Source organism: Rhinatrema bivittatum, chromosome 3 (genome assembly GCF_901001135.1).
Source record: "Rhinatrema bivittatum chromosome 3, aRhiBiv1.1, whole genome shotgun sequence".
Classification (NCBI taxonomy): Eukaryota; Metazoa; Chordata; class Amphibia; order Gymnophiona; family Rhinatrematidae; genus Rhinatrema; species Rhinatrema bivittatum.
Window position 1 is genome coordinate 275,751,614 of NC_042617.1, and position 27,572 is coordinate 275,779,185.

The 27,572-nt window shown below is 47.7% G+C and overlaps 1 protein-coding gene across 2 annotated transcripts; it reads left to right on the top strand.

Annotated features, from left to right (window-relative positions):
- The first annotated feature begins 447 nt into the window (after positions 1 to 447).
- On the top strand, positions 448 to 27,114 carry CNPY2 (canopy FGF signaling regulator 2). 2 transcript variants are annotated; one of them, XM_029594701.1, is made up of 6 exons: positions 448 to 744; positions 1,153 to 1,283; positions 2,144 to 2,259; positions 2,538 to 2,735; positions 2,898 to 2,994; positions 25,939 to 27,114. In XM_029594701.1, the coding sequence occupies exons 1-6, from the start codon at positions 560 to 562 to the stop codon at positions 25,980 to 25,982; spliced, it is 771 nt and encodes a 256-aa protein (XP_029450561.1). In that variant the 5' UTR covers positions 448 to 559; the 3' UTR covers positions 25,983 to 27,114. The 2 variants fall into 2 exon arrangements, with proteins under 2 accessions (XP_029450561.1, XP_029450563.1); XM_029594703.1 differs by lacking the exon at positions 448 to 744 and adding an exon at positions 765 to 915.
- Positions 27,115 to 27,572: the final 458 nt, after the last annotated feature.

Below are 27,572 nucleotides of genomic sequence, written 5' to 3' on the forward strand. Positions count from 1 at the left end.
CATCCTGTTTTTGTCTGGGAAGTTTACCAATTTGTGATCATTTAATTTATACATGGCTTTCTGAGGGCCAGGCACACACAAATGCATGATACAATAGGCCTGATACCATGAGATTAAGGTGGATGATCTGAAATTCCCTCCCCTTCCAGTACTCAAGTGTCGTGGTCTGTGAGAAAAGTTGGTAACCCAACGCTAACTGAAACTAAACCAAAATAAAAGAAACTAAATTTTCCCAACAACGTTCTCGAAAATGCAAGCTTGACAACTGTTCACAGCTAGGAAAAGAATAGTACTCGACTCGGCGCCGTCGGCTGACGTCACCCCAGTTGTGTGGCTGTATTGTCCAACTCGTCCACGGAAAATTACGATTCCCCGCCCCTGATGCTCTGAGCTCCGCCTCCCCTAACATCCCACGTGGAAGGGAACGCCACGCTGACGGGGTCCTGAGTAGCTGGGGGGAGGGGGGGGTCCTTTTACCCGCAAGCGGTCGACCGAAACCGCCTAGTCTGTACTGAGCACCGTTGGGAAAAAAGTGAAGGGGGTTAGTGGCGAGTCGGCGATGGTCAACTTTAAGCGAATGGTACACACGTGCACGCAAATCTGGCAGCGGCGAAAAGAGGCGGCTAAAGGTTTGGGAGAGGAATCAGGCGTGTGGGCAGACAGCCCCGCAGCTCAGAGGGCTTTAGAAGGAGGTCTTCGGGAGAGCATCTGTGTGGGGGACAGGAGTTGGGACGTGATCTGCAGGTAAGTGTGGTGATACAGAGTTGTTGGTACTGGATTCCAGGCACCTACCTGAAGATAGATACTGTAAGGAAAATAAATGCGTCGCCTCTTGTCTAGAGCTGATCTGTGCAATGAGACCACGCGTTTTAAAGTCCAGAAAGTTGCACTTTCTTCCTCTGGCTCTGTACTTCGGTGAGACTTTCGAATCAATAGTTGATGCAGTGTACTGATTTTTAGGAGGGATGAAGGATGGGCGCTGTTCCTCGTACTCTGGATGCTGCTGCTGCTCTTGGGATGTGGCATGTTGCTCACTCCTCTCTGCCCTGCTGCTCTTGCTTTGGGTGGTGATTGCCATGCTCTGGTACTTTGGTACAGCGTGGCTCTCAGGCTATGTGCGGTGGTTATGGTATTGTATGTCTTTTTTTATAGGTTCAGGCAGCAGTGTGTTTCAGCGCTAAAGATGAATGTGTGGGGCTACAATTTTGTCTGTCTGACTGCTCTCCTGGTGTTGCCGCGCCACCGTGTCTTTGCCAGGAGGAGTCAGGATCTGCGCTGTGGAGGTAAAAAGTATAAAATTACTTCAGATTATTTTCGTTTGTTGCTCATCCGTTAGGACATATTTCTGGCACTTTTCAACATATCCTACGTGTTTCCTCTTTGGAACTTAATTCTCTGTAACTTGGATTAGAGAGACACGTGCAAATACATTATACATGTTCCCTATAGATTTGTATGAAATGGGAGAAGCTCTTTAGTGAAGTTGGGCCATTATTTCTTCCTGATCTTTGGTATGAGCATCCCATACGTTTTGTTTGGACTCTTCATTCTCCTTTCCCTCAAAAACCAGTATTTAAATTAATGTGGTTTTATAACTTTCTGGGACTTTTAGGCTTCCCCAGTGCCTTTTATCTTTAGAGTACCTTTTTTTTTTTTTAATTTGTTCTGAAGTTCCAGTTCTGTTTTAAGCATTGGACATTAGCACTACTTTTCTGCTTTGTAGTTTAACAACTTCACTGTTCTCAGGAAGCAACCACTTTTCTGCAGTAGTGACAGGCACTTGAACCAGAGTTACAAATACTGCACAAAGCTGATTCTTCAGTATTTCTGCTTCAGTCAAGGCTCCGACACACACTTCTGCAGCCTCTGGGACAAGTACAGACAGGGATGTGATCACCAAGACTTTTTCTCAATTCAGTCCATTCATGTCTGTCTTTGACCAGACTTCTCCACCTCCATTTTCAATGTCTGTATTTCTCTGGTGAGAGAGTGTTTACAGATGGAAGAGCTTAGATGCATAGCCCTTAACCATGGAATATATAACAAAAGGTCCTCAGCTGCTGTCATACAAAGCAGAACTGAACTGTTTGGTGCCTTCTGCCCTGTTTTGCAATCATCTTACTTTTTCTTTTTATTCGTTTAGCTTGTAGGGCATTAGTGGATGAGTTGGAGTGGGAGATCTCCCAGGTGGACCCAAAGAAGACCATTCAGCTGGGATCTTTTCGGATAAACCCTGATGGCAGCCAGTCGGTTATAGAGGTAGCGTGACCCTGTCTGGCCCGTGGTAGGTAATAGTGGAGTCTGCAGTATCCAGTCAGACCCGGGGTCTCAGATCTTCACTGTGGCATTTATAGATTGAGGATGAGCACTATTCAGTGGAACACTTAGGACTTGGGGTGTGTCATTGGGGCAGGCTATGCTATTGGGAGTAGTTCAGGTTATGAATATTTAATGATTAATATGATGAGTGATTCTCTGCATGAATGGATACTTTTTTATGCCCTATCTAACCACCCCTCTGCTGGATTCTGTGGCAGATTCCTTACTCTCGCTCTGAGACACATCTGACGGAACTGCTTGAGCGTGTTTGTGAGAATATGCGGGAGTATGGGGAGAAGGTGGACTCATCTACACACCGGAAATCCTATGTTCGTGTTTTGTCCAGGGACGGCACCAAGATGGACCTGTCAGACACCAAAATTCATGGTGACATGATATCTGATCTGAAGTTCGAGGTGAGTGATCCTTATCAGCTTTGCCCTGCAACATGGTAGAGTGATTGTTTCTGATCTACTGCTCTCTTCCAGGCCTGAGCTGCTGGTGACAGTGACCCTGGCATCAGCGTTGAATGTTTTTGTGTCATGGGTGCTAGTGCTATGTTTTCTGCCTCTCTCCAGTGTGAGCATATTGCCGAGGAGTATGAAGATGAGTTGATTGAGTTCTTCTCACATGATGTGGAAAATGTGAAAGACCGGCTGTGCAGTAAACGTACTGGTGAGTGGAACTTGTGAGATTCTCTCCTTCCCTCTTGACAGTTGCAGCACAATTTTTCTGATTTGAAAAAAAATAATTTTTTTTGCTATAATTTAGAAGCAAAAGCCAAGGCTGAATCTTAACACTAAAGAGAGACACTTTGTAGTTGATTTTATGCCAGTCGAAGACCACACACAGAGTAGGAGTGGAAGGTGCCAGGCTGCCGTGAGGAGATGAGACTGAATTTCATTTGTACTGTGTGAGTTAAATCGTAGCAGTTGGTTAATTGCTTTAAGCACAGTGGCTGTTGGGAGGTGTGTGACATTGCAGAGACTGGATACTGTTTTCCTTGTTACGATGGCACTGGGCAGACCCTGTTCAGGAATTTACTTTGTAGTTTTGTAGCTCTCCAGCTCCCCTTCTGAAATCTGCAACAGCTTCAAAAAGAGCCTCTGGAAGAGTTGCAGTGCTTCAGACCCTAAACATGATTGTGGATCAATAAAAAGTGGCGCAGGGCCTATTTTATGGGTATGCCTATCTCTGTGCAGTATTTTTGTTTTCACTAGCTGTAGGATTTGCATTTTTCCTGTACATACCCAGATCAGATGCACAAGGAGAGGGCAGAGTAAATAGCGCACACACATAGGTGAATAGCAACAAAGTAATGTGTGGCAAAACGTTATGCTGAGCAATAACAGGTAACAAAAAGATTTTTTTATTTTTACATATGCACACATCAATTGTGCACAGTATGAAAATATCTAGTAATACAGTATTATATAAACAAAGGACCCCGACACAGTCGTGTTTAGCATTAGGGCTGCGTCAGGGGGACCAGAATATTCGCAATTTTGAATTGGATGGTTAAGATGCCTGATTATTTCTTAAGAATAGGTCAGAACAAGTACATATGAAGAAAAGATAAATTTATGGGACCATGGACGCAGCCGTGATGCCAAATAGATAGATCACCTTAGTGAACGCGAAATCCGGAGGGACTTTCACAGTTTAAGTCATTGTATGTAGATAGGATGCTGGAGACCTCGCAAAGTCAAAAGTTATTCCCTGTACGTTCCCGGATCAGTCCAGACCCTGGGTTTTGCCTCCCCTCCAGCAGATGGAGACAGAGAAAGCTTTGACTTACTCTGACCTTGGGGTGCCACCTGCAGTCCATCAGTATTTCTCTGTCTCCAGCAGATGGTGGAGGTGCAAAATCGTGCAGTCGTTGGTAGTTTTATTTTTGTCAGATTAGTCGGGGATTGTTTTCAGTGAGGTTTAATTTGAGATTTATAGGTAAAGACTGGTCCTTTAAGAAATATTAAAAAAAAAAAAAAAGTAGGTAAAGCAAGTCTAATTTTCTAGCAGATGCCTCCCAGGGGGTAGTGAGGTCCTAAAGGGACTATCCCCCCTGGTGCTGAGGCTGCTGGAGTTGGGGAGGTGTTAAACCCAGCAACCACTCCTGGCTAGGGTGATACCGGGGAACCCATCTCAGTCACCCTATTTGGAGAAGGTCCCAGGTACCGCAGACAGAGTTTAAAACCTGTTAGCATCGATTGCAGTTTCCTGCGAAGGCAGTGCTCGGCAGCGCCGTTGTGTTTTTGTGTCTCCGCAAAAAAGGTGGGGGGGGGGGAAACGTATTGATTTTTTTTATATTTCGTGCCAGTTGGGGGGGTGTGTTTTGTTTGTTTTTTTTTGTTCAGATGCCACGTGCGCGGGGCTATCAAGAGAGAGTCTCTGCTCTGTGTGCTTTCCGGGGGGGGGGGGGGGGCACATCAATTTTAGCTGCAAAAGAAGTGATTCAGCCGGCTCGCACTGCTCCTAAGTCTTGGCGCGGCACCTCTCCTCCTCCGGACCCTTTTCGATGCAGTGCGGGAACGGAGGCTATCTTGGCTACCATGCGCGCGGCAATGCAGCAGGCCATGCAGGGAGCGTCTGATCCTCCTCCCTTGTCACTGCAGCAGGCAGTCCCCGCGGAGGTCAGACCACGGGTTGGGGCAGCAGGCTCAGGTGAGGAGGGCCTCGAGGAGGCCTCAGACTCCTCTTCCTCTTTTTCAGGGGATTTTATTAGGTTCCTACACAAAGCCTACAAGTCGCAGAAAGGGTGTAAGAAGCGCCAGGGGAATAGTTCTGCACAGGCCCCGAGGGCCTGGCTCTCCAAACGATCGAAACCATGCGACATTGGCTCCGAACTTGTACCTAAGCGTCCTCTGCGATCTGGGCTGTCCCACTTGCCAGAATCCACTTCAGATGATTCTGACCAGAACCAACCGGATCCCTGGGACAAATCCTTGCCGGATGCAGATCTTGGGGGAGGTCCTGGTCAGGGAGCTGGTTCTGCTCCTCACATAGTGGACGGGGATGATCCCAAAGTGGTCCATCTGTTTTGGAGGGATGAACTTAGTCCTCTGATTCTGGCGATCCTAACCGAGTTAGGCCTGGAGGCTCCGCAGAAGAACACCGGGATGGGAGATATAGATCCGGTGTTTGTTGGCCTTAGGGGGCCATCGGTGTCCTTTCCCTTCCATCTTTCAGTCACTGACCTCTTGTACCGTGAGTGCGACACTCCTGAATTGGGCCTGAAGGTAGGCAAAGCAATGGACAAGCTGTATCTGTTACCGGAGGAAGCTTTGGAAGTTTTAAAGCTCCCAAATGTCGATGCCACCGTATCTGTGGTCATTAAGAGGACAACTATTCCAGTGATGGGAGCCACAGCACTTAAGGATCTGCAGGATCGTAAATTGGAAGTGCAGCTCAAGTGAATTTTTGAGGTGTCCACCCTAGGGGTGTGGGCGGCCATGTGCAGCAGCTTTGCCTTGCGGGCAGGACTGCGTTGGATTTAGTCCTTGCAGAACAATTCTTCATTTTCGGACGAAGAGGTGGTGCAAGCTGGGCGCTTAGAGGCTACGGTGGCTACAGCACAGATGCTTTATATGTCCTTCTGAGGACTTCGGCTCGATCCATGGTGTCAGCGGTGTCGGCTCGCAGACTCCTTTGGTTAAGAAATTGGTCTGCAGATGTATCCTCCAAGGCTCAATTGGGGGCTTTGCCCTTTAAGGGTAAATTGCTGTTTGGGAAGGACTTGGAAGATATGATACAGTCCTTAGGAGACAATAAGGTTAATCAACTGCCAGAGGATCGCCCGAGGGCTCGGAGCTCCTTTTCCTACGCCCGTTTTAGGTCTGGCCGGAGGTTCCGGTCCTCTTGTCCTTCAGGTCCTCTGGCGAGGCAGTCGTCGAGCAGGCAGCAGTCTTGGTCTCATTCCTTTTGTGGCCACCGTTTCGGAAGACCAGGAAACCCCCAAGTGGCGGGGGGGGGGGGGGGCTAAATCTACCCAGTGAAATAGGGCAGTCCATTCTCTGGTTCCAGTTGTAGGAGGCGGGCTGTCTCTGTTTTACGGGTAATGGGCCAGATGGACGTCAGATCAGTGGGTTCTCAAGGTGATGAGGTTACGCTTTAGATTTTGTTTGGCTTCGAGACCGGTTTCTGGTCTCGCTGTGTTCCTACCGGGAAAATGTTAGGCAGTAAGGGTTACCTTGCAGCGTCTGAACGATCTCTGAGCTATCGTTCCGGTCCCTTGGGCAGAACAACGGAGAGGTCGGTACGCAATTTACTTTGTAGTGCCCAAAAAGGAGGGAACATTTCGACCCATTCTCGACCTCAAAAGAGTCAACCAGTCTAAGGATTTCCAGGTTCTACATGGAGACCCTCCAGTCGGTCATCGCCTCCATGCACAAGGGGGAGTTTCTTGCGTCTCTCGACTTGACCGAGGCCTACCTTCATATCTGCATCCGTTCCGATCATCAGAGGTTTCTGAGATTTTGCATTCTGGGACAGCATTTTCAATTCCGAGCTCTCCCGTTCGGGCTGGCAATGGCTTCCGGAACATTTACATTTACCAAGGTCGTCCAGATACGGGTGGACCAACAGACCTTCCCTTCACGAAGGGAAGGTCTGTTGGTCCACCCGTATCTGGACGACCGGTTGATTCAGGCAAAGTTGGAGTCACTCTGCCGCTCAACGGTCCGCAGAGTCATCGACCTCTTGCAGTCCCTAGGTTGGGTCATAAACAAAGACAAGAGCCACCTCAAACTTCAGGGGAGGTTGTTTCTTCCGGAACATTGTCTTCTCAAGCTGCAAGTGCAAATCCGATTTATTATCCATTCCTATACCTCGAGTACAGGATTATTTGCGAGTCTTCGGATCGATGACATCCACTCTGGAGTTGGTTCCCTGGGTCTTTGCGCATATAAGACCATTACAGTCCCCATTGCTTTCCCGCTGGAGCCCGGTTTCCAAACAATACATCCTTCCCCCTCCCCCTCACGGAGGAGGCTCTGTCCAGCCTGGATTGGTGATTGCTGCGGACAATCTGCGGCGTGGGGTGCCGCTGGAGGATCCGGAGTGGACGGTGGTCACCATGGATGCCAGCCTTTCGGGCTGGGGAGCAGTGTGTCAGCAGACATCGGTCCAGGTCCAATGGTCCAGAGAAGAGGCGCAGTGGTCGATCAATCGGTTGGAGGTCAGAGCGGTGCGGTTGTCGTTGCAGACCCTTCAGCCCCTCCTTCAGGGAAAGTCGGTCCAGGTTCTCCGACAATGCGACCACGGTGGCATACATCAGCCGCCAGGGAGGAACTCGGAGTCAACCGGTGGCGCGGGAAGCGCAACAGCTGATCAGCTGGGCAGAACAACATCTGCTCAGTATCGCAGCTTCTCACATCGCCGGGGTCGACAATGTTCAAGCTGACTTCCTCAGTCGTCATCATCTCGACCTGGGGGAGTGGGAACTGTGCGAAGAAGCCTTTCAGCGGATATGCGACAGGTGGTCCAGACCGGCGATGGATCTCATGGCAACATTTCAGAATTCCAAGGCCCCTTATTTCTTCAGCCGTCTCGGAGAGCAGAAGGAGTAGATGCTCTGGTGGTTCCCTGGCCACAAGACATTCTTCTATACGTGTTTCCACCCTGGCCGCTGATTGGCAAGGTTCTGAGACGGATAGAGGCGTAATGGGCAGAGATCGTTCTGGTGGCACAGGAGTGGCCATGTCTTCCGTGGTTCGCAGATCTGGTCAGTCTCTTGGTGGACGGTCCCCTACGATTTCGAGATCTACCGTACCTTCTGTGTCAGGGCCCCGTTTGGAAGAGGTCGAACGCTTTTGTCTAGTGACATTGCTTTTGAGAGGTGTCGGTTAAAGAGCAAGGCTTATTCCGACGCAGTGGTGGCTACTCTACTATGCTCTCGTAAACCTTCCACCTCTTTGGCATATGTGAGAGTGTGGAGAGTTTTTGAGTCTTGGTGTGCGGATCACCAATTAGATCCGGTGCATGCTTTGATATCTGACATTGTCTTTTTTACAAGCCGGCTTGGCGAAAGGTTTGTCCTGTAGTTCCTTACGGGTGCAAGTGGCAGCCCTTGGTTGTTTTCGAGGTAAGGTACTTGGAATACCGTTGGCGGTGCATCCGGATGTGGCGCGTTTTCTCCGGAGCGCAAAGCATCTGCGTCCTCCGTTTCGGAATCCTTGTCCTGCGTGGAGTTTGAATTTGATGCTCAGGGCTCTGTGCATTGCGCCTTTTGAACTCTTCAGACATGCGACTTTGAAAGATCTTATGTTGAAGGTGTTATTTCTCGTGGCCATTTCTTCGGCTCGTAGAATTTCGGAGCTACAGGCTTTATCCTGCAGAGAACCTTTTTTTAGGATTTCCGACGCAGGAGTTTCCTTGCGAATTGTGTCTTCCTTTTTGCCCAAAGTCGTTTCCTCCTTTCATCTGAATCAGTCAGTGGAGCTTCCGACATTTCTGGATTTGGATCGTTCGGATCCCTCCTCCAAGGATCTCAGGAAATTGGATGTGCGACACGTGCTGTTGCAGTATCTTGATGTTACCAACAGTTTTCGGATGTCGGATCATTTGTTTGTACTGTGGAGTGGTCCTCGCAAAGGTAATAAGGTCTCCCGGGCTACGATTGCTCGCTGGTTGAAGGAGACCATCAAGTCAGCCTATCTTCTAGCTCGTCGGGAGCTTCCGGCAGGTTTGAGGGCTCATTCCACTCTGTCGCAAGCTACGTCATGGGCTGTCAACAGGTTTCTCCACAGGAGATTTGTAGAGCGGCAACTTGGATGTCATTAGACACTTTCGCTCGTCATTACCATTTCGATGTCCAGGCTTCGAGCTCGGCGGCCTTTGGAGAGGGTGTTCTCCGAGCGGGACTCTCTGGGTCCCACCCCGAGAAAGACAGCTGTGGTACATCCTAGGGTCTGGACTGATCCGGGTACGTACAGGGAAAGGAAAATTTGGTTCTTACTTGCTAATTTTCGTTCCTGTAGTACCACGGATCAGTCCAGAGGCTGCCCATTTTCTGTCTATAGCTAATTTTTTTTTTTTTTTTTTTTTAGGAGAGTCTGCTCGATCACTGTTTTGGTGTGTAAGCTGCAATTAAAATGCTGTTTAGGTTCAATGTTTGATTCCTCGGGATTCTGCTTCCACTTAGGGTTTGTGAGTAGGAAGTATGGTATGAAGTTTAGTTAGCCAGTTATGTTCTTTGTTGGACTTCAGCTTTGATATTGTTCAATACTGACGGACTGCAGTTGGCACCCCAAGGTATAGGGCAGAGTCAGTCAAAGATTTCTCTGTCTCCAATCTGCTGGAGGGGAGGCAAAGCCCAGGGTCTGGACTGATCCGTGGTACTACAGGAAAGAAAATTAGCAGGTAAGAACCAATTTTCCTTTATCCTGTGACATCGTGCTTGAAGAGTCTGCTGTACCTGCTTCTAGTGCATCTACAACTTAAGACCTCCCGTTCCGTTTCACACTTCAACAGAGCTCGGCTGCTTTATTTAATAATAACTTTTGACTTCGTGATTTTTCCAGCATCCTATCTACATGCAATGACTTGAACTGTGAAAGTCCCTCCGGATTTCGACTTCACTAAGGTGATCTACCTATTTGGATTCACGGCTGCGTCCGTGGCCCCATAAATTTATCTTTTCTTCATATTACTTGTTCTGCGCTGCACACTATTCTTAAGAAATAATCAGGCATCTTGACCGTCCAATACAAAATTGCGAATATTCTTGTCCCCATGACGCAGCCCTGATGCGAAACATGGCTGTGTTGAGGTCCTTTGTCTATATAATACTGTATACCAGAGATTTTCATACTGTGCACAATTGATCTGTGCATATGTAAAAATAAAAAAATCTTTTTGGTAACTGTTATTGCTCAGCATAACTTTTTGCCACACATTACTTTGCATACCCAATCAGTCCAGACAAGTGGGTTATGCATCCCTACCAGCAAGCAGATGGCAGAGATCAAAACCTTGAGGCACTGCTACTTAAACGAGTGTGCCATCTGCAGTCCCTCAGTATTTCTCTGTCTTCAGCAGATGGTAGGGGTGTTAACCTGCAGTCTGACCAAATTCAATTTGAGAGTCAGATTGGGTTTTTCTGAAGTTCCGAAGACTCCCTGAGGTGTTAGGCTCCTTCGTGGACCATCCCTCAAGTGGAGCAGGGTGACCAGGGGGTTGGAAACCCCTGGCTGGTGTTCACTCTCAACCGGCCAGAGGCCCTGATAGCCAGGGGACTGGATTCCTCAGGACCACTGATGCACCTTCCTGTCAGGGAAGTACCCTGTTCTCCTTAATTAAGCTGTTTAAAAAAAAGAAAGAAAAGAGAGGTGGGAGCTGTCTGTACGTCAGGAGGGGAAAGTTGGGGGGTGTTTTTCTCCCTTCTCCCTTGCTCCAGGGGTCCCCCGGGCAGTGAGGGAGGTCGTAGCTTGGCTCTACGAGACCGCAGGTGCAGTCTCTTTTCACATTCCCTGTCATTCGGGGCTTCGGGCCAACACTGCTGCACGCATTTTGCTGGTGGGACCCATTGATTTTGGTTTGAGGTACCCACGCACCACTCCAATCGTCCCAATAGGGGGAAGCAAGCTTCTAAGGCTACGATTGCTCGCTGGTTGAAGGAGGCAATTTCTTCAGCCTACATTTGCAAGGGCCGACCAGTTCCTGAAGGCCTTAAAGCTCATTCTTTACGTTCTCAAGCGACTTCTTGGGCGGAGTCTCAATCGGTGTTGCCGCAAGAAATATGAAGGGCGGCTACATGGAAATCTCTTCATACTTTTGCTCGTCACTACCGACTCTATGTTCAGGCTCTAGCCTTTGGTTCCTTTGGTCAGCAGGTGCTTCGAGTGGGACTGTCTGGGTCCCACCCTCTATAGGGAAGCTTTGGGACATCCCATGGTCTGGACTGATCCGGGTATGTACAGGGAAAGGAAAATTAGTTCTTACCTGATAATTTTCGTTCCTGTAGTACCACGGATCAGTCCAGACACCCGCCCGTTCTTATTCTGTCTGCTCGAATTTTGTTCTTGTTAATATTGCTTTTTTGTTTTTTTCCTTCTTACAGGTTTTTTTCTCTATTTTTGTCTCCTGCATCATCTTTCTGGCATTTACTGTTAGGCACCGGAAGCATCTTTACGATGATCAGGGGTAATTATACAAGAGCATTTAGTCACACAGTTCATTCAGTTGTTATTTTGTAAATTATATTTGCTGTTTATCCTGCTACTTGCTTGATCTTATACCTTTTCTGCTTTGACAATAGTTATACTGAGGGTTCCTGGGTGGGTTCTGTCCTTATATGGGCTAGCCTCAGAAGTCTGGTCTGTCTCCAACTGCTGGAACGGGGGCTTTACCCATGGTCTGGACTGATCCGTGGTATTACAGGAACGAAAATTATCAGGTAAGGACTAATTTTCCTTTCCCTGTACATACCCGGATCAGTCCAGACCATGGGATGTCCCAAAGCTTCCCTATAGAGGGTGGGACCCAGACAGTCCCACTCGAAGCACCTGTTGACCAAAGGAACCTATCCCTGCACGTACCCGGATCAATCCAGACTCCTGGGTTTTGCCCCCCCCTCTAGCAGATGGAGACAGAGAAGCTTACCAAACAAAGCTCCGCCTTATATAGGATGGTGCCACCTACAGTCCGGCAGTATTTCTCTGTCTCTAGCAGATGGTGGAGGTGCAAAACCTACAGTCTGGTTACTTAGTGTAGATAATTGTTTTTGTTTGTGGGGATTTGTTAATCTTACAGGTTGAGATTACGCAGTTTTAAAAAGCATATTTTAGTCTAAGCCCACACGGTTTCAGAAGGAGTGTGGTGGCCTCCCAGGGGGTTGCCAGGTCCTGAGGGGACCATCCCACCCCCTGGTTTCAGAGGCGCTGCAGTTAAGGGCTGAGAGCTCTGTTGCTGGGTGTTTGCAGCACTGGGGTGATACTGGGGAGCACGGCGCACTCACCCCAGACGGTCCAGGAACCGTGACAGAACGGGCAAGTAAAGCTTGAAAAAAAAGTTTGTTTTTCCTTGTCTCTCCGATTCTGCTGCTCCACACGGTCGAAGTGCAGCTTTAATCGCCGTTCGGGCTGCCGGGATCGTTGCAGCATTCGCAAGTGATTTGAGGCAGGATTTTTACGTTTGTCTCCTGCTGATACTGCCGCGCAGGCGGCTTGACGCACGCACCTCTGCAGAGAGGAGTTGTGCTCCATCTGTTTCCCGGGGAGAGGGTGAGCTTCCACGGCCCCCGAGAGGGTAGATAAGAACATAAGAAAATGCCATACTGGGTCAGACCAAGGGTCCATCAAGCCCAGCATCCTGTTTCCAACAGTGGCCAATCCAGGCCATAAGAACCTGGCAAGTACCCAAAAACTAAGTCCATTCCATGTAACCATTGCTAATGGCAGTGGCTATTCTTTAAGTGAACTTAATAGCAGGTAATGGACTTCTCCTCCAAGAACTTATCCAATCCTTTTTTAAACACAGCTATACTAACTGCACGAACCACATTCTCTGGCAACAAATTCCAGAGTTTAATTGTGCGTTGAGTAAAAAAGAACTTTCTCCGATTAGTTTTAAATGTGCCCCATGCTAACTTCATGGAGTGTCCCCTAGTCTTTCTACTATCCGAAAGAGTAAATAACCGATTCACATCTACCCGTTCTAGACCTCTCATGATTTTAAACACCTCTATCATATCCCCCCTCAGTCGTCTCTTCTCCAAGCTGAAAAGTCCTAACCTCTTTAGTCTTTCCTCATAGGGGAGTTGTTCCATTCCCCTTATCATTTTGGTAGCCCTTCTCTGTACCTTCTCCATCGCAATTATATCTTTTTTTTGATGCGGCGACCAGAATTGTACACAGTATTCAAGGTGCGGTCTCACCATGGAGCGATACAGAGGCATTATGACATTTTCCATTTTATTCATCATTCCTTTTCTAATAATTCCCAACATTCTGTTTGCTTTTTTGACTGCCGCAGCACACTGCACCGACGATTTCAATGTGTTATCCACTATGACACCTAGATCTCTTTCTTGGGTTGTAGCACCTAATATGGAGCTAGACTGCTGGGTTATGCCTCCCTTCCAGCAGATGGAGTCAGAGAAAAGCTGAAAAGCACTCCCAGATAACCCAGTGTGCCACCTGCGATCCTTCAGTATTTCTCTGACTCCAGCAGATGAAGGATGGTATAACCTGCAGTCCTGATCCTTTGCAAAATTCTTTATTTGATTGATTAATAAGTGAAGGGGGGTATCCTAAGCTTAGTACCTTTGACTAGATCAACTTGTAGTAAGTAGTTAAAAAAAAAAAAAAAAAGAAAAGGGAAAGACTGAAAGACTGAGATCACTTTGTAATAGCAGGCAAGGCTGGGCTCCTGCCCTTGGCCTTAATACCCGGAGAATATTGACACAGCCCGGTGAGTTGGGGGGGATTTACCAGTGGGCCGGTCCCTCCCCCCCCCCCCCCCCCTCCCCCATACAGTGCCAGAGACGTCTTAATTCCTCTGGTGGGAGCTACAAATTGTATATTTAGCCCAGGGACGAACATTCCCCTGGTTGAGTAGCTCTGGAAAAAACATACATACATGACAAAGGATAAGCCTTTTAAACAGAGCGAGCCTGCTGAAATCTCCCGGGCCTCCGGAAGGGGTGAATTGCTTCACTCAGCTGATTTTCTACTTACGGGTTAGATTGCCATGCCGCGAGGATCGCGATGTGCAGCGTGTGGACAGCCGGCAGCGCGGCTCTCTCGCGAAGGCCTCTGCTCCCCGGGGGCGAGGGGCCTTCGCAGCTGCCGATTGCAGGGAAAAGATCAGCATTGCCACGATCATGCGGCTTAGGCCGCAGTCAGTTCACAAAAAGAAGCCTACCCCGTCCCCGACAAGCGCGGGGAGGGGATTTTCTGCCGATTTCTCCGCCTTCATTAAGCCCCCAGAGGCCTCGCAATATGGGACATGGTTCTTCTCCTCCTCCTGCCATGCCTCCTGGGGGGGCCGCTTAAAGAGACAGCATCCATTTTCTTCTCAGTTTATTTTACTGCTTCACAAAGCTTATATAGAGGCTGAGGCAGACTTGGATGGACAATATTCTCCTCCTGCTAAGATCCCCAGGCCTGCGGAGGATAAAGGGGCTCCTAGGACCCGGCCTTCCTGACCTGCTCCTGACGCTGAGCTACCGGCGCCTTCCACTCCTCCCTGGTGGATACGGGTGATGTTGACAATGCCACTCCGGTGAAGGGGGATGATCCGCAGGTGCTCCGGTTATTTCGTAAGGAGGAGCTAGACCCTTTGATTCCTCATGTGCTAAAAGAACTAGATATTCAGGCTCCTCAGCAGGTGACTGATCCTTCTTCAGGGGATCCTGTTTTGTCGGGCCTGCGGGTCCCTCCTAGAACTTTTCCTTTCCACCTGATGCTTTTACAGCTTATGACCCGGGAATGGGTGCTCCTGAAGCCACTCTAAGGGTTAGTAGGGCCATGGAAAAACTTTACCTGCTGCCGGACGAGTTCTTGGATCTTCTCAAGATCCCTAAGGTGGATGCGGCCATGTCTGCCATCGCCAAGCGCACCACAGTTCCGGTAACGGGAGGAGCAGAACAGGTCGACCGCATTGAAACAGCGGTTGCTTATACAGCGAACACTTTGTACGATCTTCTTCGTACTTCTGCGTGCACGATGTCCTCGGCAGTTTCGGCAAGGAGGCTTCTTTGGCTCTGCAATTGGTTGGCTGATGTCTTTTCTAAGTCTCAGCTGGGCGCCTTCCCGTTTAGAGGAAAGCTATTATTTGGAGATGATCTGGAGCAACTGGTTAAGTCCTTAGGGGACAATAAGGTTTACAAGCTCCCAGAGGACAAGCCCAGGCCGTCTTGCCCTTTTGGTGTGACCAAGGGTCATTTTTGGGGTCAGCACCGTTTTCGTACAGGTAGGGGCTCATCTTTTGCCCCTCAGCAGTCTCAGGCTTGGGCTCATTCCTTTCATGGTAGTTGGCCTCAGCGTGATGGATCCTCCCAAGGATTTTCCTCCAATAAGGCTTCCCAATGAAGGTGTGCCGGCCCATTCCTCAGTTCCCGAGATCAGGGGTCGTCTCTCCCTGTTTCGTGAGGAATGGGTCAAGATTACTTCGGACCAGTGATTTCTAGATATCATAGAACACGGTTACGCTTTGGATTTTGCTCACCCGCTTCGGGATCTGTTCCTGGTGTCTCCTTGCAGGTCTCAGCCAAAGCAACAGGTCATATTTCAAGCCCTGTCTCGGCTCAAGGCTCTGGGAGCGGTTGTCCCGGTGCCACCGAACGAATGTCGGACCGGCAGGTAGTCCATTTATTTCGTAGTCCCCAAGAAGGAGGGTTCCTTCTGGCAGATATTGGACTTAAAAAAAGGTCAATAGAGCACTACGGGTCCCTCATTTTCGAATGGAGACGTTGAGGTCTATCATTGCGGCCTTCCACAAAGGCAAATTTTTGGCTTCTTTGGAGCTGATGGAGGCTTACCTTCACATAGGAATCCGAGAGCATCATCGAAGGTTTCTGCGGTTCATGATCTTGGGCGAGCATTACCAGTTTCGTGCGTTTGGTTTAGCGACAACTCCCCGTGTCTTCACCAAGGTGATGGTGGTAGTGGCAGCATGTCTGCGGCGGTAGGGGATCTTAGTTCATCCCTATCTGGACGACTGGCTCATTCGGGCGAAATTGGAAGAGCTCTGCAAGGTGGGGGTGCAGTCGGTTTTGCATCGCCTCCATTCGCTCGGATGGGTTGTCAATTTCTCCAAGAGCCAATTGGTACCGTCCCAGGTGTTGGAATTTCTGGGAGCACGGTTCAATACGTTTGTGGGCAACTGCCTCGGAAGAGGATGGGCAAACTAATGTCTCAGGTTCGACGTCTTTTGGCCCTTCCATTGCCCAAGGTATGGGACTGTTTGCAAGTTTTTGGTTCTATGATGTCTACTCTGGAGTTGGTTCTCTGGGCGTTTGCTCATATGAGGCCTTTGCAGAGGGAGTTGCTTTCCCGTTGGGACCCCAAGTCCGAGGAGTTCCACTTGCCCCTTCTGGATCCAGCCAGGACTAGTCTAGAATGGTGGTTGATCCCCAATCACTAACAGCAGGGAATTGATCTAGAGAATCCACAGTGGTTGATCGTGACAATGGATGCCAGCCTTTCTGGTTGGGGGGCAGTCTGACGGTCACGATCAGCGCAGGAGTCCAAGTGGTCTATAAATTGGTTGGAATCAAGGGCGGTTCGTCTAGTGTTGCGCCGTTTTCTCTCGCTAATCCAGCATCATTCGGTAAGGATCCTATGCAACAACCGTGGCTTACATAAATCGTCAAGGGGGACCAAAGAGTTGGCCGGTGGCCGCAGAGGCGGACAAGTTGATGGTCAGGGCGGAATGCAATCTGTTCCGGTTGGTGTCACACATAGCCAGAGTGGACTACATCCAGGCAGATTTTCTCAGTCGACAAAGGCTAGATCCCGGTGAATGGGAACTGTCCGAGGAGGTGATGCAGCTCTTGACTCACTGGTGGGGAGCCCCCTGGTTGGATTTGATGGCGACTCAGCTGAGCGTGAAAGTGGTTCGTTTCGTCAGTCGCAGAAGGGAGCATGGGTCAGAAGGGGTGGATGCCCTGGTCCTTCCGTGGCCTCACGACGAGCTCCTCTATGTGTTTCCTCCTTGGCCGTTGGTGGGGAAGGTCTTAAGGCAAATAGAGTCCAATCGGGGGCCGGTTACTCTTGTAGCTCCAGAGTGGCCGTGGAGGCCGTGGTACGCAGACCTGATCAACTTGGCGGTAGATGGTCCCTTGCGTCCTGGTCACCTACTGAATTTACTCCGACAGGGTCCAGTATTTTTCGATCAGGTGGCTCGCTTTTGTCTAGCGGCTTGGCTTATGAGAAGAGACAGTTGAAAAAGAAGGGCTATCCAGATATGGTGATTACCACTCTACTACGCGCACGAAAGACCTCTACTTCTCTCACCTACATTCAGGTGTGGAAGGTTTTTGATTCCTGGTGCAGTGGGTTGAAGATGACCCTGTGCCAGGCCAGTATTGTGCACATTCTCACGTTCTTGCAGGAAGGCTTAAAGAAAGGACTGGCACATAGCTCGCTCTGGGTTCAGGTAGCGGCATGAGGCTGTTTAAGAGGTAAGGTTGATGGTACATCCATTGCAGGACATCCTGATGTGGTGGGTTTTTTTTTAAGGGAGCCAAACATTTACACCCGCCGGTGCATGCAGTGTGTCCTTCGTGGAGTTTAAATTTGGTTTTTTGTGGGCTCTGCAGTCCTCCCTTTGAGTCTATCAAGCGGGCTACGTTGAAAGATTTAACACTCAAGGTGGTGTTCCTTATGGCTATCTGTTCAGCCAGACGAATATCGGAGATTCAAGTGTTGTCCTGCAGAGAACTGTTCTTGCGAATCTCAGACTCTGGGGTTTTGCTTCAGACGGTGCCGCCTTTTCTGCCGAAGGTTGTATTGGTGTTTCACGTAAATCAGTCAGTTGTGTTTCCAGCTTTTCCAGATTTGGATAGGAATTCTCCTCAGGCTCAGGATTTGAGGAGACTGGAAGCCCACAGGATACTTCTGCGGTACTTGGAAGTGACTAATGCTTTTCGATTGTCAGATCATCTTTTTGTCTTATGGAGCGGTACTAAGAAAGGATGTAAGGCTTCAAAGACTAGTATTGCCCGATGGTTGAAGGACACTGTTGCTTCGCTTTCATATGTCACTGCGGCAAGTGCCAGATGGTCTTAAGGCTCATTCGATCAGATCTCAAGTGGCATCTTGGGCAGAGAGCCAATGTGTTTTGCCACAAGAGATGTGCAGGGCAGCTACTTGGAAATCTTTACACACTTTTGTTAAGCATTTGGATGTCCTGGCTCCGGATGTTGAGTCTTTTGGCAGCAGTGCGCTTCGAGCAGGACTCTCTGGGTCCCACCCCATTTAGGGCAGCTTGGGTACATCCCATGGGTCTGGACTGATCCTGGTACATACAGGGAAAAGAAAATTGGTTCTTACCTGCTAAATTTCATTCCTGTAGTACCAAAGATCAGTCCAGTCGCCCGCCCAGGGGTATAGTGTTAAGGAGAGTCCGCTCGGTTGGTTTTGTTTTGTTTTTTTCTCTGCAGTTTTTAGATGAATCTGAAGATTTTTAAGCAAGCTTATCCATGGAAGCATTTCAGTCCATACTCTTGTCCTATACATAGTTTTCACAGGTTATTGTTCAGCTAAATTCTCTTGATCTAGTCATTGGTTATTTAAATTTACTTCATTCTGCTTTGATATTGATTATACTGAAGGGTCGCAGGTGGCACACCAGGTTATATGGGGGGTGCTTTTCAGCTTTTCTCTCACTCCATCTGCTGGAAGGGAGGCTTAACCCAGCGGTCTGGACTGATCCTTGGTACTACAGGAACAAAAATTAGCAGGTAAGAACCAATTTTCCTTTGAGCCACATGCGGGGCTTGTGCTGCTGTGGGCATGGTGCCAAAACCACATGTAGCGGCCTGCAGGGCCTGTGGGACCTGGTTTGCTCAGCTGAGCAGTAAATCCTTGTGTGCCGGCTGCCAGGCTGGAGGTGAAGGGACCTCGGGGGAGGGGTTCCCTGGAGAAGAGGGCCCTCCGTTTGGTGGGGGCCTTTACTAAGGCCCCGGGGGGATCTCAGAGAGCGACTGTACCCGCTGGAGATCATGTACAGGACTCAGCACACAGCAGGGACTCGCAAGATACTGTGTACAATTCTGGTCGCCGCATCTCAAAAAAGATATAATTGCGATGGAGAAGGTACAAAGAAGGGCTACCAAAATGATAAGGGGAATGGAACAACTCCCCTATGAGGAAAGACTAAAGAGGTTAGGACTTTTCAGCTTGGAGAAGATACGGCTGAGGGGGGATAGGATAGAGGTGTTTAAAATCATGAGAGTTCTAGAATGGGTAGATGTGAATCGGTTATTTACTCTTTCGGATAATAGAAAGACTAGGGGGCACTCCATGAAGTTAGCATGTGGCACATTTAAAACTAATCGGAGAAAGTTCTTTTTTACTCAACGCACAATTAAACTCTGGAATTTGTTACCAGAGGAGGTGGTTAGTGCAGTTAGTATAGCTGTGTTTAAAAACGGATTGGATAAGTTCTTCGAGGAGAAGTCCATTACCTGCTATTAATTAAGTTGACTTAGAAAATAGCCACTGCTATTACTAGCAACAGTAACATGGAATAGACTTAGTTTTTGGGTACTTGCCAGGTTCTTATGGCCTGGATTGGCCACTGTTGGAAACAGGATGCTGGGCTTGATGGACCCTTGGTCTGACCCAGTATGGCATGTTCTTATGTTCGCCTATGGTTCAGGATGACCACATAGGAGGGTCAAGATTCAGGGGCCAGCCTTTCTGATCAAGCGGCTGAGGCCCCAGAAGATTTTCCTCCAGAGTTTGTTCTATTCCTCCATAAGACCTTCCTGGCAAGGAAGGGAGCGGGCTTCAAGCGTCTGAAGAGGTTACCTGTGCGTGTGTCTAAGATCCCTAAGGTGATTCCTTCAGGGGGATACAGGGACCTGTTGCAATGACTGGGTTTTGGTCGAGCATGTCTGGAGCCTGACTCCCAGAGATGGGGATGACTCTGGTGTTCCGGAGGATCCCCTCAATTTACAGGACCCAGACCCATATGCGGACGTGGATGCAACCCCAAATGTGGATCCAGAGGCAGGTAAGGATGATTTGGGCCCGGATGAGTTGCTGGTGGTGGAGTATGATGATGACCCTTATGTAGTCCACTTGTTTAAAAAGGAGGAGTTACGTCCCCTCATTCCACAGGTTTTACAGGATTTGGGGTAAAGGTGACTTAGGAGGAGTCAGATAATGAGGGCGTGAACCTGGTCTGCTTGGGCCCCCTAGTGCTTTTCCTTTGCCGAAAAAGATTCGTAAGTTAGTGAACCGGGAGTGGGACTCCCCGGAAGCGGGTCTGAAGTTTAGAAATGCCATCTCTAATCTTTATCCCCTGATAGAGGAGACCTTGGAGCTTCTGCGAGTACAGACGGTGGACGCGGTGGTTTCAGCAGTCACAAAGAAAACAACCATCCCAGTGGCGGAGGCTGCACCTTTGAGGAATGTGCAGGACCTTAAGTCGGAGATTCATTTGAAGCGGTTGTTTGAGGTGTCTGCTTTGAGTCTCTGGGCCGCGATTTGTGGTAGCATGATGCAGAGAGAGTGTCTATGCTGGATGCAGAAGTTACGAGAGCCAGCTTCCTCCAGGGATGGGGATTCTCTGCAGTCATTGTGTTTGGAGGCTGGTGTGGCCTATGTCGTGGATGCGCTTTACAACATGATCTCGGCAGTAGCGGTTTTCAGGCTTTTGTGGCTGCAAAATTGGTCCGCGGACATGTGGTCCATGGCCCAGATGTGGTAATCTCCCCTTTAAGGGAAAACTCCTGTTTGGGGAAGATTTGGATCAGCTGATGAAGACTTTGGGAGAGTCCAAGGGAAGTAATTTACCAGAGGACCAAAAGTCCGGCAAGAAGGTTTTTCCGCCTCTGTCTTGGGATTCGCATATGTTTCATTTTGGCAAGTCCACCTCTGGGGCGGGGGCTAAGCAGTCAGCAGGACGTCGGTAGTCCTTTCAATGAACCCGCAGACCCGCCAGGGACAGTGCCTGTCAAGGGGCTGGTGATGGAAAATCATTGCAATGAAGCCAGCTTCATTCTTCCATAGGAGTTTTAGGGTGCAGATTATCCAACTTTTACGAGGAGTGGGCCAGGGTTATCTCGGACCGCTGGGTATTAGAAGTGGTTTGTGATGGTTACACACTACAGTTTTTTTTCTCATCCTGTCAGGGAAGCCTTTCTGGAATCTCACGTTGTCTCCCGGAAAAAGTGAGAGGTTGCGCTGGGGACTTTGCAAATTCTGTTGCACCTAAACAGGATTGAGAAAGGTATTCCTTTTACTTTGTAGTGCCAAAGAAGGAAGGCATGTATCTGCCCTTCCTCGACTTTCTGAAAGTAAACGGAGCTCTAAGAATGCCGCGTTTTCAAATGGAAATGTTAAGGACCGTAATGGTGGCGGTCCACAGAGGAGAGTTCTTGGCGTTGTTGGACTTGTCAGAGGCATATCTCCATATTCCCATTTGGCAGGAACATCAAAGGTTCTGCGTTTCAAGGCGTTGGGCCAACATTTTCAATTTTGGGCTGGCCACGGCGCCTTGGTTCTTAACCAAGTTGATGGTAGTGGTTACAGCCCTTTGCAGAAAAGAAGTGTTGGTTCACCCGTATTTGGACGACTGGATGATTCGAGCAAAGATGGAGGAAGAGTGTCACAAGTTGATCCAGAGAGTTATGGTCACCTTGCGGTCACTAGGTTGGGTGATAAAGGTGGCAAAGAGTCACTTGGTACCTTCTCATTCACTGGAGTATCTGGAGGTGCTTTATTATACCCAACGGGTATAATAAAGATGCAGGTGGCTTGGCTGTTTTGACTTTCAGTGCCAGCAGTCTGGGACTATTTGCAGGTCCTGGGGTCCTTGGCCTTCACGTTGGATATGGTTCTGTGGGCATTCACACACAAGAGACCGTTGCAAAGCGCACGTTTATCCAGGTGGAATCCCATGTCAGAGGAGTATCATCTGCCCTTACCTCTCCTACAAGTGTCCAGATCCAGTCTGTCGTGGTGGCTATCGTGTCCCAACCTGGAGAAGGGTGTGGATTTGGAGACTCCGGACTGGGTGGAGTGACCATGGACTCCAGTCTTCAAGATTGGGGTGCGACGTGCCTGAGGCATTTGGTCCAGGGCCTGTAGTCGGCAGAGGAGAGGACCTGTTCCATCAATCACCTGGAAATGAGGGCAATTCGATGGGCGTTGTTGTTGTTTCTCCCCTGGATCAAAGGCAGGATGGTCTGGGTTTTTTCGGGCAATGCAACAACAGTGGCATACATCAACCGCCAAGGGGGAGACGACCCGTGTGGTGGCACTGGAAGCTTGACAGTTGTTTGCCTGGACGGAGCTCCATCTGGAGGGGATAGCGGCATCTTATGTCGCAAGTGTGAATAATGTGCAAGTGGATTTCCTCAGCAGACACCAGTTGGACCAGGGGGAATGGGAATTGTCCCCGGAAGATTAGGATCACATCTGTGCCACATAGGCGAACCTCAATTGGATTTGATGGTGATGCAGGCCAACACAAACACAACAAGGTTTTTCAGTCGCAACAGAGAGGCCGACGCAGTAGGTCTTGGATGCTTTGGTGGAATACTGGGATCCTACTGTATGGCCCCCTCATCGGACAAATTCTTCGGCGCATAGAGTCTCATCCACGATCAGTGGTGCTGGTGATGCCAAGAGTGGCCTCATTGCCCTTGGTTCACGGAAAAGGGTAAACAGTGGAGTGCCTCAGGGATCTGTACTTGGACCGGTGCTTTTCAATATATATATAAATGATCTGGAAAGGAATACGACGAGTGAGGTTATCAAATTTGCGGATGATACAAAATTATTCAGAGTAGTTAAATCACAAGCAGACTGTGATACATTACAGGAGGACCTTGCAAGACTGGAAGATTGGGCATCCAAATGGCAGATGAAATTTAATGTGGACAAGTGCAAGGTGTTACATATAGGGAAAAATAACCCTTGCTGTAGTTACACGATGTTAGGTTCCATATTAGGAGCTACCACCCAGGAAAAAGATTTAGGCATCATAGTGGATAATACTTTAAAATCGTCAGTTCAGTGTGCTGCAGCAGTCAAAAAAGCAAACAGAATATTAGGAATTATTAGGAAGGGAATGATTAATAGAATGGAAAATGTCATAATGCCTCTAGATCGCTCCTTGGTGAGACCGCACCTTGAATACTGTGTACAATTCTGGTCACCGCATCTCAGTAAAGATATAGTTACGATGGAGAAGGTACAGAGAAGGGCAACCAAAATGATGAAGGGGATGGAACAGCTCCCCTATGAGGAAAGGCTGAAGGGGTTAGGGCTGTTCAGCTTGGAGAAGAGATGGCTGAGGGGGAATATGATAGAGGTCTTTAAGATCATGAGAGGTCTTGAACGAGTAGATGTGAATCAGTTATTTACACTTTCGAATAATAGAAGGACTAGGGGGCATTCCATGAAGTTAGCAAGTAGCACATTTAAGACTAATCGGAAAAAATTCTTTTCCACTTAATGCACAATATAGCTCTGGAATTTGTTGCGAGAGGATGTGGTTAGTGCAGTTAGTGTAGCTGGGTTCAAAAAAGGTTTGGATAAGTTCTTGGAGGAGAAGTCCGTTAACGGCTATTAATTAGGTTTACTTAGGGAATAGCCACTGCTATTAATTGCATCAGTAGCATGGGATCGTCTTAGTGTTTGGGTAATTGCCAGGTCCTTGTGGCCTGGTTTGGCCTCTTTTGAAAACAGGATGCTGGGCTTGATGGACCCTTGGTCTGACCCAGCATGGTAATTTCTTATGTTCCTACGACAGGGACCCATATTTTTGGATCGGGAGAGTCACTTTTGTCTCGTGATTTGGCTTTTGAGAGTCGGCACTTGTGTCTGAAGGGCTATTCGGAGCAGGTGATTTCTACCCTTCTCCAGGTGCAGAGACCCTCTACTTCGGTAGCATATGCCAGAGTCTGGAGGGTTTGCAGCGCCTTTCGGTGGCTGTGCCTCAAATTTTATCCTTTTTGCAAGACGGCTTGTCTAAGGGATTGGCTTATAATTCTCTACACGTACAGGTGTCCGCTCTGGGTTCCCTTAGGGACGAGGTGCATGGGAGGTGGTTAGCCTCCCATCCTGATGTGGTTCTGTTTCTGAAAGGAGTGAAGCATTTGCATCTGCTATTGTGGAAATTGTGACCCAATTGGAGCCTCAGTTTGGTTCTTCTGGTTCTTTGTGGGCTGCCCTTTGAGCCCTTGCCCTTCCGTCCTGGGCGGAATGCCAGCACATTTCGCCTTAAGAGATTTGTAGAGCGGCTACGTGGAAATCTTTACACAAGTTTGCGAGACATTACCAGCTGGATGTCCAAGCTCTGGTTTCGGGGGGATTTGGAGAAGGAGTGCTCCGAGTGGGCCTCTCCGGGTCCCACCCTAGGTAAGTTAGCTCTGGTACATCCCAGGAGTCTGGACTGATCCGGGTACATACAGGGAAAGGAAAATTAGGTCTCACCTGATAATTTTCATTCCTGTAGTACCATGGATCAGTCCAGAGTCCCACCCCTTCTCAGCATCAAGGTAATGGAGAGTCTCTCTCTCTCTCTCTCCCTCTCTCCGTTGGAGGAGGCGCAGTCTGGAGAAGGTGTGTTGTGAGCTAGCCTTTCGTGTTCCCACCCAGTTTAGGTAAACTTTGGTCCAGTCCACGGGGCTGAACTGATCTGGGTTATGACCAGGAAAGGAAAATTTGGTTCTTACCTGCTAATTTTCATTCCTGGAATACCACAGATCAGTCCAGAATCCCATCTTTTCTGGAAAGTCCATTCTCTGATCTGTTTTAAGTAGTGGAGAGTTGTTTCTCGGGGGTGGTTTTCTAGTATTTCAATTCCAGTTATTGATGGTGGAGGGGATCCAGTTCAGGGTCTTACCTTTCTTCTGCTCATTATCAGGGTGTTTTAATTAGTGAAGTTTTCTTTTTGGCTTGGGTATAGGTCAATACTGAGGGACTGCAGGTGGCACTCTAGGTTATGTAGCAGTATCTGAAAAGGTTTTATTCTCTGCCTCCATCTGTTGGTAAGGATGTAAAACCCACTGGTCTGGTCTGATCTGCGGTATTCCAGGAACGAAAATTAGCAGTTAAGAACCAGTATTCCTTTACTACCCCTAACAGAAGGCTGGGAGTAACCTGCAGTTATTATCCTTAATGGAAAGCATGGGGATAACTTGTACAGAGTGGCAGTTACAACCCATAACAGAAAATACGGGGATAACCCGCACAGAGTGGTAGTTGCTACCATGAGCATCTTGCTGGGCAGACTGAATAGACTATTTGTTCTTTATCTGCCATCATTACTATGTTACAAGTAGTCAAGCTTCTATGGGTAGAAGTTGGGATATATTCTTGTAGTGTAGAAAGGAATAATTGGGCAGACTAGATGGACCAATTCGTCTTTTTTTGCTGTCTGCTGTTACTAATCCAGATACTGTATCAACTAGCACACTGTTATCTACACGCTTATTTACATCCTCAAAGAATTCTAATCAGTTAGTAAGTCTTGACTTCACATTGCAAAATCCATGCTGGCTTTTCCCATGAAATCATTTATCGATATGCCCATTAATTCTGTTCTTGCTAATCGTTTCCACCATTTTGTCTGGCATGGACGTTAGGCTCACTGGTCTATGGTTTCCACTATCGCCCTGGAGCCCTTTTCAAAATTGTTCTTACATTTCTGCCATTCTTCAGATACTAAAGTGGCAGATTTGAATAAGTTACAGATTACCAGTAACAGCTCTGCAGGCTTATATTAGAGTTCATTCTGAACTCTGGGTTGAATACCATCAGGTCCTGCTGATTTTCTATTATTTAGTTAATTTTACTCTAGCACCTCTTCCAGATTCGCACGGAATGGGGGACTGCCTTGGCCAACAGCACAGGGATGCACTCACTTTACTTTCTGTGTTAGAAATTTGTTATGTTTCTGCAGCCTATGCATTCAATTTGGGTTTTTTTTTCTTTACAGATCTCTGTGACTACACTCTCCATAAATCTCATGATGAACTGTGATGGAGGATGAGACATCCATTAAGATTATTCTTTCATCCTTTCCAGCACTCCTTGGGTCATCAGTCAGGATGCTACGGCAGGGCCCAGACTCTTGGCATTCAGTTTGAGAAGAAATGTTTTTTATATGCATATTTTTTACAAGAAAAAAAGACAGTTGCATTTAATTTCAGAACTTTTACTGTGTTTGGATTTATAATGTTGTACCTTTCCAGGAGCTGCATATGGGGAGAGCTTCGGTGACAAAACCTAAGCTTCCTTTCTTCCTCTCTTATTATGGTGTTACACTGGCATCAGCCTCTCTCTGTGAGACTATTCTTGAGAGTAAAGAAATAGGATTATTATAGTGAAGGGTCTCCTAATGAGGAGCCCCAATATAGGGTGCCTTAAATTATATTTCTGAGCCACAAGTTAAACATTTTTAGTAAGCTAGCAGGTACAACAAACTCTATCTCATGTATACATACATACACGCACACACATCCCTCTTATTTTTGGCGTTTTTGTAATTTTGAAAGTTCCATGGTACGAGTTTAAGTTCAAGAGTCACTGTGCTGTTCATCAGTTTGCACCTGTACCACCATGATGCAGCTAAAGTATGAGCTTACCATAAACAGCTAACACATAAGCTTATGCAAAGAGATTATTAGAAATAGCAGTGGCAGTCCTCTTTGGTGAACTCTAATTACAGAAGAATTCTTATGATAGCAAAAAAACAATCTTTACATGCAATCCCCTCCTAAAATGCTAAATTAGAGGGCAATTTTGAAACTCCCTGTGGAACTTACAGTCCCTTGGATACAACTGCAGGCTCATTTTCAAAGGGAAACTCCTCACAGAGTCTTCTCTTTGAAAACTCAGTAGATGCGAACAACACGGAACTAAAATTACACATCGGAAAGTCTTTATGGTGATTGGAAAATGCAATTTTTATGCATACTTTCACTCCTGGCCTCCCTCCCTTTTGTTTGTGCTGGTAAAGTAGTAGGATTGTTATAGTGAAGAATGTGCATGCTTTTAACAGTACTGTTTGTCTGTGTAAAATGTTTTGATTATTGCCCCCTTTGTTAATATATCTATTTAATTCTGGCTGTTACTGCAGGAAACAGCTTTAAAAGGAGTATATTTCTCAAGATCTTTGTTTCTTTGAAGTCTATTGCAGCTCAAAGTAATGACCTGCTTGGAATCCCCTTTAACATAAATATCTTTGGTAAAAACAGGGTAAAGTAATTTAATTACCAAAGACCTAAACAAGTCATTTGGATAAGGGTAGTATACAAGTTTGTCCTGCTATGGAAACCCCTCTTAAAAGAGTTTATGATTTCACTAAAGGACCAGTGATCTCATTGCAAGATTGCCCCTTCCCTCCAGTCTGCACCTGCCTATTACAGAGACTCATACTGAGCCTCTACAGTTTGCTCTCCAGCCCCATAGCACTGTGTTTAGCCTTTATTTATTTTTTGTATTTATAATTCTTTATATACCGAATTTTTCATGCGAACATATCAAACCAGTTTACAGTAGGTAACAAAATATTCATTTAATATTTGAATTTCCAAAAAGAAAAGGAAGTAAATACATGGTTTCATAATA